Source organism: Heterodontus francisci, chromosome 12, assembly GCF_036365525.1.
Source record: "Heterodontus francisci isolate sHetFra1 chromosome 12, sHetFra1.hap1, whole genome shotgun sequence".
NCBI lineage: Eukaryota > Metazoa > Chordata > Chondrichthyes > Heterodontiformes > Heterodontidae > Heterodontus > Heterodontus francisci.
This window is the reverse complement of record NC_090382.1, coordinates 17,737,883-17,757,563: the sequence shown is the minus strand read 5'-3', so window position 1 is coordinate 17,757,563 and position 19,681 is coordinate 17,737,883. Positions and strand designations below refer to the sequence as shown.

The window sequence follows — 19,681 nt, the reverse complement described above, 5'->3', positions numbered from 1 at the left end:
TGGATGAAAGTAAATCTCTGACCCAAGAATGTGTAGTAAATGTGGTTTTCACTTTTCATATCACCCAGCAATTTGGTGCCACATTACAGCCAGTTGTGTGCCAATGACTTGTCTCCACTGGGAAATGAGCATCGACTGGCCAAAGGCATTTTTTTGCAGTCTTACATAAAGACATAGCAGGATCTTCTACGTGGGCTAGAATTAAGCACAGGCCTTGGGAAGCTCAAATCACCACTAGTAACAGAATTTGGGATTGCAAAGAGATAACATGACCTGAAATGCACCGTGAATGGTAAGTCAGTGAGGGAATTTCAGAGTTCTCAACAGCCAGCAATATAAAACTGACAGTTCTTGATGTCCAAGGGCAGTTCAAGTTATAAAACATCTGAAGGCCCCAGAGTTGATTCCAAATCTAGATCATCTTACCAGAGCAATGGTTAATGTACAATAATTTGTCTCAGTATCTAAGTGCCAGGGTGGGGAGGAGCAGAGGGAAGAGGAAAAACCAGCCTGTTCTCCAACGAACATATTGAATAAGATGATGATCGAGTTTGGTTATCCTAGATTCCCCTTCCCCCATGGTCAAACAGCTGGTCAACATACACCATCTATGGCTATTTATGCTAGGTTCCAGACGTTTGCAGCATTCATCTCCAGCAGAAGTCCAAACCTTCAGGTTGAAGGAACAGCGCATTAGAAAAGAGAGAAAAAAATGTTACTACAGCTAAAAGGGAGTGTAAGAAAAGATAATCTAAAATGCACAACCAACAATCAGATTAGAGGAAGATTAAACAGACAGAGGAGGAGGACAGTTCAAATGGGACATGGAGGTGTATCAGACTCCTTGCATGTTTCCCCATTATCCTAGTTATAACCACAGATATTATTTATCCTACAGCAGTGCACTTGCTTATACGTCAACCCATGTTTAATTGTTGTTTGTCAGACAGAAATCTAATCATTTTATAACTAGCATTCCATGTTATTATTAGACATGATGCTATAGCCTTCATTACTTATTAATGGTCTAACAAAATAGCAGTGAATGGTTGCTCATTATTTGGTGGTTGTTGGTTGAACACAATTGTTTCCTAAAATGCTTGCATTAAGTGACATGCTGGAGACGTGAATCTAAGAAAGCAGGTTACATTGACACATGGAAGGATAATCTGTCCCGACAGATTTCCAGAAGAGGATATTGAGAGGTTGGGCAGCAGAAAGTCAAGAACCTCCAATTGGTGGTGCTTGAGATATCAAAGGAGTAAAGTATCAAATGTGATTTGTGCCACTGCCTTTGTAACTGGTAAAAAGTGAGCAAGTTCATTATTCATTTAAAAAAACCTGTCATTGTAAATCTTTAAGCTTATCAGCTTACAACTCTCAATACAACATACAGCAACATACAACATACAGCAGGGCGGCACAGTGGCGCAGTGATTAGCACCGCAGCCTCACAGCTCCAGCGACCCGGGTTCAATTCTGGGTACTGCCTGTGTGGAGTTTGCAAGTTCTCCGTGTCTGCGTGGGTTTTCTCCGGGTGCTCTGGTTTCCTCCCACATGCCAAAGACTTGCAGGTTGATAGGTTAATTGGCCATTATTAATTGCCCCTAGTATAGGTAGGTGGTAGGAATATGGGATTAGTGTAGGATTAGTATAAAATGGGTGGTTGATGGTCGGCACAGACTTGGTGGGCCGAAGGGCCTGTTTCAGTGCTGTATCTCTAAACTAAACTAAACAATGCTTCACTGACTGCATTTACCCAGAGTTGTCAGGCAGCATGTGAGATGAAAACCACTAAATTGATGTGAGAATGTTACCCATCACACACACAGATTGAGATCCAGATATGAAAAAGACAGCATGCAAACTACAGCTAAAAGGGCTTCAATTCCAGCACTGCAATTCTACACTACCTAAACCACAATCAACATCTTTTGTTAGGGCTGTTATGGCGAGTATTGAAACTGTAATAAAGACCTACAGTACAACATGAGCAGGTGATTCATGTGGCCCTCAGCCCAGCCCCATGTTGAGATAAGGTTCAATCACACCAGCAACTTCTTTCTCTCAGAAAAATCCAACACCAAGTCACACTACTCAGTTTGTTAGATGTCTAGTCCAGAGATTCAGAAGGGCAGCTCTTGACCACATGGATCAAAGGCTAGCCAGTTGTATTTAGAAGAGTCTTCATTTCACTGAAGTGTGTGGAGATCAATTTTAGCACATTCAGCAAATTATCGCTAACGCTGTACAGTGACTGTAAAATTAGCACCAAAACTGTTATAGGTTTTTGTTCCATTTTCCCCTTGCATCTGAAGCAGGCTGTTCCAAATACTACTGACTGGTCTTTGACTCACCCACACACATCTACTTTAAAAGGGCTGGACGATAATAGCTTACTGAATGAATAACATAATTCTAGAATATAGGAGCCGATTTATCAGCAAACAGGGAGATGCAGGTGCACATTTCAATCTCATGACTGGATGCAATTCTATTTAACCATCATTTGGTTTCAAGCATTGTAGGAAATTTCATGAAGTTTTTCGCAACCAAAAAAATCCCACTGCACTGTAAATTAACACAGCAATGGGAAGAGAGCCCATGCTTCACAAAGGAGGGGAGATTTTTTTTTCTGTCAAGCTGAATTTAGATTGGCAAAGGAAGGAACACAGATGTTAGAACAAAGAAATAACATTAGTTTAGGTTAAAGAAATCAATCCTGGGTGGGCAGGATAGAAAGGGATGGATCGCAACCAACAAAACCTCACACATCTTTCAAGGTTCCTTTTGCTGCAATAAGTTTACAGCATATTGGAGGGCTCAAAAGGTGCAAAAGCATGCCCTGCAACAGGACTTGAACTCTTCCATTAGCTCATTATTCAAGATGAGAAAACAGACATGTCTTTTATTTTTAACACCACAGGAGAACAGAGTCTGAAAACAGTCATCATAAAAACCCAGATTACAGCTGTCAATCGCTTCTTTTTAACACAAACCTCCAGCCAAAAAAATATTGAAAAGAAACACTCCTTTACATGACTGTAGCGAATCTCTACAAAACAGTTCCTATACCGTGCAGGAGAGAAGCTGCATTGGAGGTCAAAAATTTACTTACCACTTTCACAGAGATCTTGGTGCCATGGTCAAAAATCTGTGCCCATTATTCTTCTGACAGAGTACAGCCAATCAGCAGGAAAGCCAAGACCACAGGACATCAAGACAGATTTGGGTTAAATCAACAAGCTGTGGGATTAGATGGGCTTGACATCAGTGTGTAGGGAGGTCAGGCAAGGAAAGCGTCATGCCTGACTGTCATGTGCCACGTAGTCAAACAGTCTGCCAATATTTACTGCCTATGCTCACACACCAAGCTGGTCACAGCACTGGAGGGCTAAGGCGCCCATAGAGTACTAATCCACTAAGAGTCAGTATTGCGGACGGATGGGAAGAGACGTAAATTGTGAGGTTTGAAAAGAAAACTTTGTTTACATCATTTCTACCACCTCTCAGAAAAGGTTGCAGTACAATTTTTCTTCTAAAACTGATATAAAACAAATCATGACGCACAAATGTGCCAAATCACTTCACAATGAGCTACTCTGAGGTGCAGTTAGTGTTATATAGGCAAATGTAGAACACAACAGAATTCCACAAACAGAAATGAGTTGAATTATAATTTGATACACAGATGTTTGATGTTGGTTGAATGAAATTATTCAAAATAGTACCATGGGATCTTTAGCATGCCACCAAGACACTGCACCTCAGACAGTGCAGCCCCAAACGAAAGTGTCAGCCAGCAATGAGATAATTGACTAGATAGTTGTACATAACGCTGGTTAGGCCGCATTTGGAGTACGGTGTGCAGTTCTGGTTGCCGCACTACAGGAAAGATGTGATTAAGCTAGAGAGGGTGCAGAAAAGATTCACAAGGACGTTGCCTGGTTTGGAGGGCTTGAGTTATAAAGAGAGATTGGATAGGTTGGGTCTGTTTTTCCTTAAGCGAAGAAGGCTGAGAGGGAACATGATAGAGGTACATAAAAATTATAAGAGGCATAGATAGGGTAGATAGCCAGATTCTGTTTCCCATGGTAAGAGTGACTAAAACTAGAGGGCATAGATTTAAGTGAGAGGGAGGAGGTTTAAAGGGGATCAAAGGGGTAAATTTTTCACACAAAGAATAGTGGGTATCTGGAATGAGCTGCCTGAGGTGGTGGTGGAGGCAGGAACAATAGCGACATTTAAGAGGCGTCTGGACGTGTACTTGAAAGAGCAAGGCATAGAGGGATATGGAATTAATACAGGCAGGTGGGATTAGTATAGATCGGCATTATGGTCAGCATGGATGCGGTGGGCCGAAGGGCCTGTTTCTATGCTGTACGACTCTATGACTCTATAGTCCATATTCAGTAATAGTTGTCAGGATATTGGGAAATTCGCATAGGCTTCTGCTAATTTGTTATAGTGATATTAGTTGAGGGACAAATATCGAGTGGGACACTAAGGAGAACTCCCCTACTCTTCTTTGAATCAGTACCATGGGATCATTTATGTCCAACTGAGAGGGCAGGGGTCCTCAGTTTAATGGTGCATCCAAAAGACAGCACGACAATGCAGCACTCCCTCAATAATGCACTGAAGTGCAGCCTAGGTTTTGTGCTCAAATTTCTGCTATGGGTCCTGAACACACCATCTCTGATTCAGAGGTGAGAACACTACCACTGATCCAAACTGGCAATTGCAGTATTGCTAGTCAGATAGACTGCAATCTGGTCAAAGATTCAAGAATCTTTACACAGCTTCTGTGAAAGTGTGTAGAAACAGGATTATGCCTGTGCAAGCTGCAAGGAGTTTAATTGAATAAAGAATAGATTTTAGTCCTGATAATGCTACCCCAGCACACACAGACACACCCACAGCTGGGCTTCAAAAACATCTAAAGCAGCTGGAAAAATTGTATAATTTGCCTTTGAAAAGAAAAACAGCTCTTTACGTAATACATTTTTCTTCTGAATGGATGGAATGTCTGTGCAGCAGCCAAAAAGACCTTGGTTAATATTTCTGAACCACATCAAGAGTTTACAGGCTTATCCACATCATAAAAGATGTATTTTTTTTTTTTACAAGGTACGTCTTTATGGATAAAATGTGTTCACTTGTACTTGAAGTGGATGGCGAAGCCAACTCGCTCTGACAAAACAATAAAGTCCACATCGCATTTCAGACAACGGTTGTTTTATAAAATTAAAAATGCTAGATCAAGACGATGACAAATGGACGTGGAGAGCTTTATGGGATGCCTGTTATCAACCTTTTATTGACTGGAACTAACTCCTGCACTGCTTGGAATATCTCCAAATCTGTTTTGCAGATGAAGAGCTGAAGGTACCATTCAGCATCCATAACACAAGTCTCTATGCAGAATGGCTACACATTCAGTTTCTGGGCTTCTGGCAACAAAATACCGATCAGGTACTGAACCATCCCTCTTTGGCCCAGGTTGCTGATAATGACATTGATAGTATGCAGAGGTCAGTGTCGGGGAAATGTACTGAGTGGAGTGTCTGGGATATCAGCACTGGGAAGATGCACTGAGTGGAGTGTCCCGGATATCAGAGCTGGGAATGGCTAGATTCAGTGGTCAAATTTTCAGATAACTTCAAACTTGGGATTGTAGCAGCAGCACTGAGGATTGCTGGAGTTACAGGAGTATCTAGAGAATATTAGCAAGTGAGCAAAACTGTGGCAAATTAAACTCATACAGATTAAGTGTATGGTATAACAGAGTGGAAGAAAAATTGGGTGGGGGTGGGAGGGAAGAGGGAGGAGGAGAGGGGCATATTTGTGTAATGATATTGTTAAAGCAGATAGGGAGAAGCTGAGAGAGACTGGAGATAGATCATAGGTTCCACACTGGAGATGTTCTGTCACTGCACAGGAGGAGTGAAGCAAAAAGCTGAGCAATACTCCCCGATCACTAGAGCTTCAGTCCAAAGCCAAGGCTGATGCTGTATTATGCTCTTATCAGCTGGGTACTGTATCCAGTTCTGGTCAAATAGGCACAAGAAAAACGTTGAAACTCTGGAAGCTGCACAGATAAGGGTGGCAAAATTAATCCCTAGTATTGAAGACTGAGTTATGAGGTAAAGTTAGTTTTTAAAAAAAACAAAACCAGTTAGGTCACAGTTAGAATACTTTATCTAGTTTCGGGGGTCCAACTTTAGGAAAAAAAGTCAAGGCCACAGAAATTCAGCCAAAAATGAAATCTTTAGGAACTTTGTTGAGAACAGATCTGCAAGTGCTTTGTAAAGATTACATTACATTGTGAAAAGATTTCCTCCTTTTCCCCAGTGAGATTTTAAGTAGGTTTTTGTGGAAGAAAAATATATAAAAAGGTGCCACCTCAATGAAAAATATTTTTCATTTCTGCTTGGCAAAATCCAAGTATTTAAGCACACGGTGAAAGGTGTTTGCGACTTAATGCAACATTAGCTTTAACCAATCAATCATCGAGGAGCACAATACAATGCAATCACTGGGACAAATAGAATCAACTCCTCAAAAGGAAGACACTTTTTTTTTAAAGAAAGGAAAATTGTTAAATTGCTCCTTGGAATCATCTAAGCCACAAGTACAGTCAAAGGTCATCTACCCAACATTATTTATATAAACTGGTTGACCCACCAAATCAGTTAGACTTAGCAAAACTAATCATACACCATCAGTTTCTTCTCCCACCCCACCATCTTCAGATGAAACATTAAACCAAGTTCGCGTCTGCCTGTTTCTGTGGTGCATGTGGATGTTAAAGATCCTATGGCACTTTTCAAACAGCAGGGAGTTCTCCAAACATACTGGCTGACATGCATCCCTCAATTAATATTACATCCCAAAAACAGATTAACTAGTCGCCATCTCACTGTTTTTTGTGGGATCTTCTTGTATGCAAACTGACAAAGGCTTTTGCCTATGTGACCAAATCGATGCACTCCGAAAGTTTAGTATCCATGAAGTGCTTTGCAGTGCATTTTAGAAGCCTGATAAGACGCTTCAACATGAGAGATCTTTCCCCTCTTCAAAATGCCAATTCATATTGAATTACAAAATATCTGACAAAGTGACCCAGAGCACGTGCTCATTCTTCATGTATGATCAGTCTACTCGGTCTCAAAGAATGTCACAGCCGAACCCAATCCTGTTTTCATCCAACATTCACAGACTATGTAGGTGTCAGCAAGAGCAACTGGACAGCAGTCAGCGCACGATGCTTGTTAATTGCCCCCAACCTAACCTAAAGGGGCACTGAGGCCAACTGCAGAACCTTGACTGCTACTCCAGATGAGACAATCGAACACAGCACTGGCCAGTCATGATGGAGGGTCTAAAACTGAAATGTTAACCTGTCCTTTCTCGCTCAAGATACTGACTGACCTGTTGTGTATTTCCACCCTTTCTCTTGCTTGCAAAGACCAGGATTTTACTCCATTTTATCTCAACAGGAGTTTTGCATCTGGAAATGCTAAACTATTGACTTATGTCATGTGGTTAGCTCAGGCTGCCAGGTAAAGCTATACGTCCACCTGATCTTGAATTGGAGAATGGAGGAGGAAGGAGGAGGATCACAGACCTGAAACGTTAACTTTGTTTCTCTCTACACAGATTCTGCCAGACCTGCTGACTATTTCTGGCACTTTCTGTTCTCATTTCAGAGTTCCAACATCCACAGTATTTTGCTCTTAGAGGAAATGGTCACTGCCAGACAGACAAGGAGGACCAGGCAGGTAGTGCAAGAGCCCCTTGAGTGCATCTCACTCTCTAAACCAGTATTCAGTTTTGAAGACTGATGTGGTGATGGCTCCTCTGGAGAGTACAGCCAGGGACCTGTACAAGGCAGGGTGCTTGCAGCTCAACAGGGTTGGGACCAATATCGTGGCAGGGAGGCTTGCTACTGCTGTTGGGGAGGGTTTGAACTAGCTTGGCAGGGAGGTGGGAATGCAAGAGTAGATTCGAAGGAAGAGAAGCAAAGCCGGAAATGGAAGGCAGAAAATTAGTAAGCGAATATGGAAGGCAGAGGAAACAAAAGCTAGAAAAATAGACACTACTGGCCAAAGAAACAATCACAGCTCTGAGAAGGGATGATATGCTAGAAGGAACAAAGGAGTCCAATTTGATTGCCCCTTTTTTGTTCCTCAGTTCAATCATGCTGCTGAGAATATCGTCACGAACACGTTCTGTGCCGCATGATGACTTTTTAAATCCATCAGCTGGAAACCCAAATTAGATGTTAAAAAGGTGACTGCTGGCAGCTAAAATGGCCACCAAAATTTGCTTCAAAACACCTTACATTCCAATGCATCGAAGTAGACGCGAATCGTCTGGCCAGTCCCCTCCAGGACAATAACTTGGGAAGTTTGGAGTGAATCACCTGGCCAGCCCACATTAACAAGACATTAAAAGCAATCACTTGGGACATTAAACTGGTGGAGATGAACCAATCGACAGCAATCACTTGAACAATGGAACCCTGATTGAGAGAAGGCAATTCTTAGATGGGAACTAATTAAATTGCAAAAGAAATACACAGCCATCATGTGACAGGCCCACCATCTGTTTTAAGCTGGTTTTTCTCTCTCTACTGCAGACAAGCAACTGGACATTGATCAGCAGAGACCCTCTCTCCCTCTAGTCCACCTTGTAAGTTTCGAACCTTGCCTACTTAACCACGCAGACAGAGATCCCATGAAGTAACTGATCTGCATCACTCTTTCCAGGAGGAGCACTAAATCTGTTCACATTTATAAGCCAGAAGCCTCAGGACCACCAAGTTCAGCCGGAAGCTAACCAAGTTACCAAACTCCACAGACTGTATACCCCTTTTTATTGCTCTGAACTCTAATACGACCAACCTATCCTTCCCCACTCTGTAACCTTGTGTGTATGTGTGCAAACCTAGAGAGAGTGTGTGTGTGTAAGTTGGAGTCTAGTTTATTATTTCGGGGTCTATAGTATAGTTTATTAATTTACTTAGATCAGTTTAAGGACAATAAAGCTAATCTCTCTGTTAAACTCAAGAAAACCTGTCTGATTGGTTCTTTTATGATCATAGCACATAAATAGTTAAACACTTACTGAATTGGCATGCACATTCACATTAAAAAAAAAACCTTGTTGCGGCCAAATAAGGAGGGGGACAAGAGGGGAGCTCTTCGACCCCTCCTAACCTGATTGTAACAGTATACTATTGACCCCTAAACAGAGGGGAATAGAAACAAAAAGGGCAACAGTATGGGATTTCAACTACCTTGATATTAACTGGGATAAAGTCAGTGTACAAGGTATAGAGGGTGTAGAAGTCTTAAAATGCATTCAGGAGCATTTAACCGGTACGTAGCAAGTCGAACAAGAGAAGTTGCAGTCCTGGGCTCAGTTTCAGGGAATGAAGCTTAAGCAGGTGGAAGGGGCGTCAGTGGGACAGCATTTCTGTGACAGTATCCTAATTCAGTTAGATTTAGCATAGTTATGTAAAAGGACAAAGATAAACCAAGAGCAAAAGTTCTCTATTGGGGAAAAGCTGATTTTACCAAGCCGAGATGTGAATTGGCAAAAGTGGACTGGAAACAGCAGTGGTGGGCATTCATGGGTGAGATAGAGGGGGTTCAGAACAAATTTGTTTCCACAAAAGTACACCCAAATCTAGACCCACTTGGATGTCAAAGAGCATACAGGGTAGGATCTAGCAAAAAAAGGTAAGTTTATGACTGATACCGAGAGCTCAATACTGCAGAAAGGCTAGGAGATAAGTACAAGAGTAAACTTAATAAGGAAATTGAAAAAACAAAGAGGGCAAGAAAAATGTTGACCGGTGAATAAGGGAAAAAGATGTTTCATAAATACATAAAGAACAAAAGGATAACTAAGAGGAAGACCGATTAGAAAACAAAAAAGTAACCTGTGTGTGGCGGTGGAAGACATGGGCATGGCTCTTAATAATTGCGTTTATCTTCACAAAAGAGGGGGAACGATGTAGACATTGTTGTTAAGGATGAATGTGAAATATTAGACAGAAAAAACATAGTGAGGGGGGAAATACTAAGGGTTTTAGCATCTTTGAAAACAGATAAACTGCCAGACCCAGATGCAATCTATCCCAGGCTCCTAAAAGAACCAAAACAGGAAACAGCAGAGGCTTTTGACCATCATTTTCCAATCGTTTCTGGCAGGAAAACTACTAACATTTTACAGTTGTTTAAAAGGATAGAAGGGATAGGCAGATAATTACAGGCCAATCAGCCCAACCTCAGCAGTGGGCAAATTAGTGGGAAAGAAATGGAGGGACAGTACAAGTAAGTCATTTGGAAAGGCAGGAATTAATCATGCACAGTCAGTATGGATTTGTAAGGCAAGGTCATATCTGACTAACTTGATTGAATTTAGAGGATGTAACAAGGAGCATCAATGAGGGTAGCACATTTGATGTAGTTTACACGAATTTTAGCAAGGCTTTTGACAAGGTCGACGTGCAGATTGGTCAGTAAGGTAAAAAGCCCATGGAACACACGGACAAGTAGATTCCAAAATTGGCTCAGTGGCAGAAGTGATCGACAAGTGTTCTTGACAGGTGTTCGTGACACTGGAAGGCTATATCCAGTGGTGTTCCACAAGGCTCTGTACTGGGTCCCTTTGTATATATTTAGGACTTAAATGTAGAAGGCATGATTAAGGTTTGCAGATGATACAACTGACCAAGTGGTTAATAGTGAGGAAGAAAACTAGACTGTAGGAAGATAATCAATGCACTGGTCAGTTGGGCAGAAAATTCACAAAAGGAATTCTATCTGGAGAAGTGTGAGGTAGTACATTTGGGGAGGGTAAAAAAGGCAAGGGAATACACAATAAATGGTACAATATTGCGAAGTATAGTAGAGACAGACAGACCTTAGAGTGCTTGTCCATACAGATCCCCGAAGGCAGCAGGACAGGTAGATAAAAGGTAGTTAAAGCGGCATATGGAATACTTTCCTTTATTAGTCGAGACATAGAATATAAAAGCAGGGAGCTTATGCTAGAACTGTATTCGCACTAGTTAGACCACAACTACTGTACTGCGTAGAGTTCTGGTCACCGCATTACAGGAAGGATGCTATCACACCAGAGGGACACAGGGGAGATTTATGAGGAGTTGCTAGGAATGGACAATTTGAGCTATGAGGAAAGATTGGCTCAGCTGTGGTTGTTTTCTGTTGAATGGAGGAGGCTGAGGAGAGATTTAATTGAGGTGTAAGAAATTATGAGGGGCCTAAAGTGGATGGGAAGGAAGGACCCATTTCATTTAGCAGAAAGATTAATAACCAGCAAGCATAGGTTTAAAGTAATTGGTAGAAGGATGAGAGGGGGACTGAAGAGAAACTTTTTCACTCAGAGGATGGTGGGGGTTGGAATTTACTGCCTGAAAGGGTGATAGAGGCAGAAAACTCTCATTGCATTTAAAAAATACCTGGATATGCCCTTGAAGTGCCGTAACCTACAGGACTATGGACCAAGAGCTGGAAAGTGGGATTAGGATAGGCAGTTTTTTTCGCCCAGTGCAGACACAATGGGCTGAATGGCCTCCTGCACCATAAATTTGTGATTCTATGTTTAAAATTAGAACACAGGAATCAGTTGGGTGCTTGGTTATCTTACTATTTTTCAGCCAAACAGAAAGTAGTGTCCCAGAAACTGCACCCTGCAGTACCAGTAAACAGATATTACACACCATAGACAGAAATGCTGAGGATGGTGAAAGGATAAGAAAGGGACACCTAAAGCTGTATTAGTAACAAACCAGGCAAAGGGGGAATGTAAAGCACTTCAAAATTCAGCAGTCCATCACAAGTTCAATCTATAAACTGAATGCAATGCAACTGTTTTCATATATGATCCTGAGTTGAAGTAAACCATACCTCTATATCCTGGATAATCTTTGGGTATAATCCTCTGTAAAATGAATTTGGTGGGCCATCAGCAGGTCTATTTTTAAACAGGTACTGTTCCCTAGGAAAGGAGGACACACATGCATAAATAATGGCAAAAGCACACTTAATGTCAGCATTAACTTCTACGTTTTTCTTGTTACAGACTATTTGCCCAGTTAATAGCGAAAGGAGGAATCTGGAGTCGCATTGTGCTGGAGTAGATAATTACACTGATCACACTAGCAATATCGCTCGCAAGCTTTTGCAACATAGAGGATCTTGTGCCTTCCCATCAGACCCTACTCACAAAATTACCAGATCCCAAATCATCGGCATTGAAATACATGTGGATGTCACCAGACAGCTGGCAGTACTTTAATTGGAAACATTTAGTGATATCATTTGTGTCACCGCACTGCATCACAGCTCCTACTGTAGTTACTTACTAATCTAGTCAATTTTTTTTTTATTGGCATGCGGAACTAAATGATCAGCTGAAGGAGCCAGGCAAAAATCTCAAACGTGGAAGGAAAGTCTACGGGAGGCCCTTTTCATTGGAGATACTCACCTTTACATGTGTCCACTTTATTTGCAAACATACAAATGAGTGATTGTAGCATTTTAAATTGTATTCTAATTCATCCATGCTTACAACATGGTGTTAGTCACATAGCTAGCAAGCACCAATGAAATCACAATGCACAAAGAACACAAAAGGCAGACAACTAAGTTCCATACCAAAAACTGCAAATTTAAGCTACTGGAAATAATTTAAACATTTAAAAGCTGTAACTGAAAGTGGAACGTTTAAGTTGACCCTAGGCCAAACCAGAAATCAGTTTAGGTACAAGTCTCAAAGTTGTCAGTTGATAGGGCATGCTTAATTCCATCAAGTGTTTTTACAAAAAATCTATGAGTAATGCAACAGATGAACTATTTATGAAAATGCTGAATTGCTTATTCAAATCTTTCACCTCCAGAGAGATCCTTCCAAGCCTGATCTTTGTCACTATGCTGCTCCATGACATTACTGATGTTAAAGGCAATTTATGCCTGCTTCATTACACTCCTATGCATTGTGCTTCCTCCCAATCACCACCTCAGCTTTACTTACACACAATATTTTCAAGTTTCAGCTGTATTCCTACAGAAGGAAAGCACAGTTAATTTGATCTTCTGGGCAGTACTGTACAAGTACCCTCTTAAACATGGCAGCCTCTGTAAAGGGAACTAACAGATTACATATGCTGAGCCAACAGGGTACAAACCAACTCATTGGTTCAATCCATGAACTGGACCTAATCCCCAAAGTCTCTGTTGGGTTAGTTGCTCCCAACTGGAATGATGATAGGGCAACTAGATTGATCTCAGTGTCCATGGGTTAATTGGGAGGGGTGGGGAGGAAAGAGGAGTTGTGGTTGGGGCAGAAAGATTAACCAGTCTCCCAGCTTCAAACCAGTTTCAAGGAGATAAGGTACAGCATATAGAACACCCAGAGCCCCAGGCCTTCCTTTGTAGACCAGGACATAGATTATAAGTGGCTTCGAAGCAGAATTCTAATTCAAAGGGCTCAGATGCAACACAGTCTTCACCGTTTAAAAAGTACTGAAGTGTTTCAAAGAGACACAATCAAAAAAAAAGATAAGCCAAAGAGAGAGATGGGGTTTAAGAAGAGTCTTAAAGAAGGAGATAAAAGATTTAGGGAGGGAATGCCAGAGCCTACAAAATTCAGCTGTACCCAGAGTTCTCATTCATATCCAGGGCAATTATATGGAACTTCTCTTTATATAAAGAATAGGCATTCCTTGTGTGACTTAGAAATGGCCTACTTCAAATAATGCACTGCAAAATAATTCACCATGTGGTACATGTAACTCACCAACCCCTCCTCTCTGCAAGCCCCCTCCACAGTGGGTCTGTGCGCACCATCCGCTCTATCAGCTTTTTCCACAGCATTCCCTCGCCAATCACCCGCTGCCATTCTTTACACACCACCTCAGCGGCACACAGTGACTTGGCGTCCAGGTATGACAGGATGTTCTCTGCTATGTGGTCCAATCCTTGGGCTGTGGACACAGAACATTTGAGAAAAGCACAATCAATTAATAAGCAATCCAATAGTAAACACCACTAGTCGGAGAATTGCGTAGCAACCCACTATACAACATACACAGTGAATTCCTTTAAGGATCATTGCTGTTCTCCATCGTCACCCCTATCCCTCGACCACCCCAATGGTTTTGTGGATAAATGTGGCCTCTGGCATGACATAGACAAAAGTGTCCAGGTTCAATCCATGGCCTGCAGTGGCTTCGCTGATCTCAGTTGGGGCATTACAATTTACCTCATCATCCCTGAGACTCAGTTGGCGGGAGGAAAAAAAAAGTCAGCCAAGTAGTGCAAGCTGGCTACTGGGCCCTGCTGGGAACATCTAGGTCTTGCGTTTGGGACCAGGCTCAACTGCGATTCCACTCTCCACCAAAGTCGAATTGCCTGTTGCTTCTCCCTGTCCAGGTTACAGAGCAACCATTTAGGCAAGGGCTCCTGCCAAATGACCCAGCAAGAAAGTTGATGAAAAAAATCTAGTTTCATTTTTCAACCCTCTACTTTGAACTTAATTCATCAGCAACGAGCATCGTTACGAGGTAAGGGGGATGCTGGGGAGGCAGGCATCATTTTCAATTTGAACAAACACAAACAAAGACTTGGCCTCTTGACTGTACATCAGCCTGTAAAACTCTAGCATTACATGGAATAAAGCAGAGGTTGTGACCCACAATACAAGCTCTGAACTAAACCAACTTCAATTATTCTGCTATTAAGCAGTTTGCAGGTTCTTTAATTTCCCCTCATAGGAGATATACCCCCTTATTATTTTAATTTTCCCCACAACCCGACTAAAATACTTTTCAATCCTTCAGATGCCAAACCTGAAACATCAAACTGTCTTCTGCCTTTTACAGCTGCGGATGGATAATGCTGTTTTATTTTCAAACCTGTGGCTTTTTCCCCCTCTAAACCCGACCATTGTGTATTTGACCAGTTGCCAAATTCTCATTCATACCAGCTGGCTCTTTAAATTGAGGGTGCATTAGAATGCATATTCTCCCCATGCATGATATCATCTGGTTTACACCTTTAGGTGGATCCTGCCAGATTTCACTGTGGGGCATCGAGTCACAGCTGAAAGGCAATAATAGATGAATCTCCCACCCCACCCATTTAAAAATAAGATCTGACTGCTCTGAACTCCTGGCAATTTAGTAGTGCGTGCTTGGCATGTCTCACTGGCATTCAAGAACACGTTTATCGACAGACTGTGTAATTAATGCAGAACGAAAGGTTTCAAAACATAAAAGTATTACATATAATACACACACAAGGTGAACAGGTCCAACTAGTCAGTCCAAGCTATCACATGCAAACACTGTGCAGCCTACATACATCGATTCACCCCACCCAAAATGGACAGCATTTCAGACACACCCATTCCAAATAAATGAAAGCAAAATACAGCAGATACTGGAAATCTGAAATAAAAACAAAGTGCTGGAAATACTCAGGAGGTCTGGCAGCATCTGCAGAGACAGAAACAGAGTTAACGTTTCAGGTCTGTGTCCTTTCATTCATTCCAAACCCTTGCACAAAACAAGTACTGTGTTTCTTGCTTTGTATTTACTCACTTTCCTTACAGCCTTGTAAAACTAGCCACAATCTATTGTCACGAAAATCCTGCCATTTTTCTTCATTTTTTTTTGAGGACTTGTGTTAAAACTGAAGAGATTCCATGGATGCGTGTTTTTTTTTTAAACCAAGTTCACCGACAGGACTTGAGATGTGGTTTGAAAGCCACCTGTGCTGGAGGTCACCTGTGATTTGGGCTCAGAAAACAGCAGAACCCTTGGTGACCTGGAAAAAAAATGGCTACAGAGAAGCCACATGTCAATGTTTGTGGAGCTCAGCAGGTTGCCTGTTTGGGGTTTGGACATCGTTTTCAGCGTTGGTGTGAACTGCTTGAAGACAGTTGGTGTTTTCCTGCCAAGGAAAAAGAAATCACCCAGCTCACCAACTTCTCTACCTTTCTGAAGAAATCCTGCCAAGATCCAGTGTGGAAGGGCAAAAATTCCCCGGTGCCGTACAGCTCCCGAGGAGCTGAAAAAGAAAATCCTGCAATTCAAGCGTGTGCTGGAGGAAAAACATTGACGCCACATTTCCTCTAGAAAGCCTACTAGAATAATTCTTGACATCTCCAGAACGGACTACTTCTGAAACAACCCAGTGACCAGTCTCTGTATACCCGGATGCCAGACCAAAAAAAGGGACAACTGACTTTCTTCCATATCATCTTTTTTCATCAAGAATTAGCAAGTATTTGGCCAAAGTAGTATTTTTGTTGTTTTTATAACAGACCTCTGCAGAAAGAGCTTCTGTATCTTTGATCGATCAAGAGACAGAGTTAATTGGGGAATTGTTAAAAAAGGGAGCTTTCATATTTTTAAATGTGTTAATGCTTTGCTTCATTACCGGTTAAGTCTTGTTTTATAATAAACTGATAATTTCATTGTTTGAAGAAACCTGGTTGGTGTATTTTATTCTGGGATTAAACAAAAAGAGTATGATTGGCTGTATCAGTAACTGGGTAAATATTTAAATAGATGTTGTGACCTGTGAAGTGGAACTAGAAGAGGGGGTGACCTGGTCAAGGTCTTTAATATTATGAAAGAGTTTGATAGGGTTGTCATAAAGATAGAGGAGACTAGAACTAGGGGCCATAAATATAAGATAGTCACCAATAAATCCAATGGGGAATTCAGGAGAAACTTCTTTACCCAGAGAGTGATTAGGATGTGGAACTCGCTACCACAAAGAGTAGTTGAGGCAATTAGCATAAGTGTATTTAAGGGAAGCTGGAAGAATAGCAGGATATGTTGATGGTGTTAGATGATGTAGGGTGGGAGTAGGCTCATGTGGAGCACAGACCTGTTGAGCATAGTCTGGTGTAGACCTGTTGAGCCAAATGGTGTTTCCATGCAGTAAATACTATGTAATAGAACCAAGTACAGGTGCAGGTCACCCGTAAAACAAATCACTTCAGTAGCAGCTCATTTTTACCTTTTGCAGGCATAGCAGGTCCAATTATACGTATGCAAGTTGGGATTTTTAAAAAAAAAACTAATTTCTGCCCAGTCTAACAAGTTTTACAATACAAAAATGCCACTCGTGTTCCAGAAGCACTAAGACGGCATGCATTAGTGACTGCCTTCGGAGTCAGCCACGATTCAGCGGCACCATTCTCACAGTAAGTTCAGAAGGTTGTGGGCACAAGCCCAAGCCAGAGACTTGAGCACCTAATCTGGACTGAAATGCCACTGCAGTACTGAGGGAGTGCTGTACTGCCGGAAGGGGTCTTGTGGGTGAGATATTAAGCTGAGGCCATGTCTGCCCTTCGGCAGTCATAAAAGATCGCATGGTACTCAACTGAAAGGAGCAGGGGAGTGATCCTGGTGTCCCGGAAAAAATCTACATTGATATATTTTGGGATTGTGATTTTCTTGAACATATTAGCATTGAAAGGGAGGAAGTATTAGCAGTTTTAGCAAGCCTTAAAGTGGATAAATCCCCAGGCCCAGATGAGATGTATCCCACGCTGTTATGTGAGGCAAGGGAGGAGATAGCAGGGCCTCTGACACAAATTTTCAAATCCTCTCTGGCCACAGGAGAGATACCAGAGGATTGGAGGACAGCGAATGCAGTCCCATTATTGAAGAAGGGTAGCAGGAATAAACCAGGTAATTACAGGCCGGTGCGTCTCACATCAGTGGTTGGGAAAGTATTGGAAAAAATTATGAGGGACAGGATTAATCTCCACTTGGAGAGGCAGGGATTAATCAGGGATAGGCAGCATGCCTTTGTCAGGGGGAGATCATGTCTAACTAACTTGATTGAATTTTTTGAGGTGGTGACTAGATGTGTAGATGAGGGTAAAGCAGTTGATGTAGTCTACATGGACTTCAGTAAGGCTTTTGATAAAGTCCCGCATGGGAGATTGGTTAAGAAGGCAAGAGCCCATGGGATCCAGGGCAATTTGGATCCAAAATTGGCTTAGTGCAGGAGGCAGAGGGTAATGGTCGAGGGTTGTTTTTGCGAGTGGAAGCCGGAGACCAGCGGCATACCGCAGGGATCGGTGTTGGGACCCTTGCTGTTTGTAGTGTACATTAATGATTTAGATGTGAATATAGGAGGTATGATCAGTAAGTTCGCAGATGACATGAAAATTGGTGGCGTCGTAAATTGTGAGGAGGAAAGCCTTAGATTACAGGACGATCTAGATGGGCTGGTAAGATGGGCGAAGCAGTGGCAAATGGAATTTAATCCTGAGACGTGTGAGGTCATGCATTTTGGGAGGACTAACAAGGCAAAGGAATATACAATGGATGGTAGGACCCTAGGAAGTACAGAGGGTCAGAGGGACCTTGGTTTACTCGTCCATAGATCACTGAAGGCAGCAGTACAGGTAGATAAGGTGGTTAGGAAGGCATATGAGATATTTGCTTTCATCAGCTGAGGCATAGAATATAAGAGCAGGGAGGTTATGATGGAGCTGTATAAAACACTAGTTAGGCCACAGCTGGAGTACTGTGTACAGTTCTGGGCACACACTATAGGAAGGATGTGATTGCATTGGAGAGGGTGCAGAGGAGATTCACCAGGAACGTGCCTGGGCTGGAGCATTTCAGCTATGAAGAGAGACTGATAGGGCTAGGGTTGTTTTCCTTAGAGCAGAGAAGGCTGAGGGGGACCTGATTGAGGTACACAAAATTATGAGGGGCATTGATAGGTTAGATAGGAAGAAACTTTTTCCCTTAGCGGAGGGGTCAATAACCAGGGGGCATAGATTTAAGTTAGGGGGCAGGAGGCTTAGAGATGATTTGAGGAAAAAAAATGTCACCCACAGGGTGGTTGGAATCTGGAACAGTGCCTGAAGAGGTGGTAGAGGCAGGAACCCTCAACATTTAAGTATTTAGATGAGCACTTGAAACGCCATAGCATACAAGGCTAAGGGCCAAGTGCTGGAAAATGGGATTAGAATAGTTAGGTGTTTGATGGCCTGCACAGACATGATGGGCCGAAGGGCCTGTTCCTGTGCTGTATAACTCTATGACACTCTACACCACAATTAACACCACTAAGTAACAAAAAAAAGCAGATGATCTGGTCATTATTTCATACTGTTCGTGGGACTCTGATGTGAACAAACTGGCTGCGTTTCCTACACAACAGAGACGACACTTCAAAAGTACTTTGTTGGTTGTATAGCACTTCGGAGCATCGAGGTTGTGACAGGTGCTATATAAATGCAAGTACTTTCTTTACTTGCGTGGCGTCATGCCAGCAGCAACAAATTTCCTTTATTAACCTGGCTTGTATTTCCTTTAAAGCTGTTAAGTGATCTGAGTCAGGATTCTCACTGTATATCACAGGTTGAACAGGCAACTTTGAGCCAAATATTTTATGCTGTATTTGATCTAACTAGATTCAATCCCAACGTCTGTTGGCAGTAATGCATTCTAAGAAAATGTGCACCTCAATGAAAATACTTCAAGTATTTAAAGTACTGTTACGAGGTGAGAAAGGAGTCGAGGGTTCCCTTTCCGCCTACACCTAGTCTTACTGTAACAGGGTTTAATTTTAAATACACCATGTTTTAGCTCCCCCTTGTTCAC

The 19,681-nt window shown here is 42.0% G+C and overlaps 1 protein-coding gene across 5 annotated transcripts in view; it reads right to left on the bottom strand.

The window, feature by feature from the left end:
• LOC137375766 (F-box/WD repeat-containing protein 11) overlaps positions 1–19,681 on the bottom strand; it is a 185,434-nt gene that overhangs the window by 37,115 nt on the left and 128,638 nt on the right. For all 5 annotated transcript variants that reach the window (XM_068043163.1, XM_068043165.1, XM_068043164.1 and 2 more), the window contains 2 exons: positions 13,837–14,023; positions 11,946–12,036 (listed from right to left, as the gene is read on the bottom strand). In XM_068043163.1, coding sequence (XP_067899264.1) covers positions 11,946–12,036; positions 13,837–14,023 — 278 coding nt within the window. The remainder of the gene's footprint in view (positions 1–11,945; positions 12,037–13,836; positions 14,024–19,681) is intronic.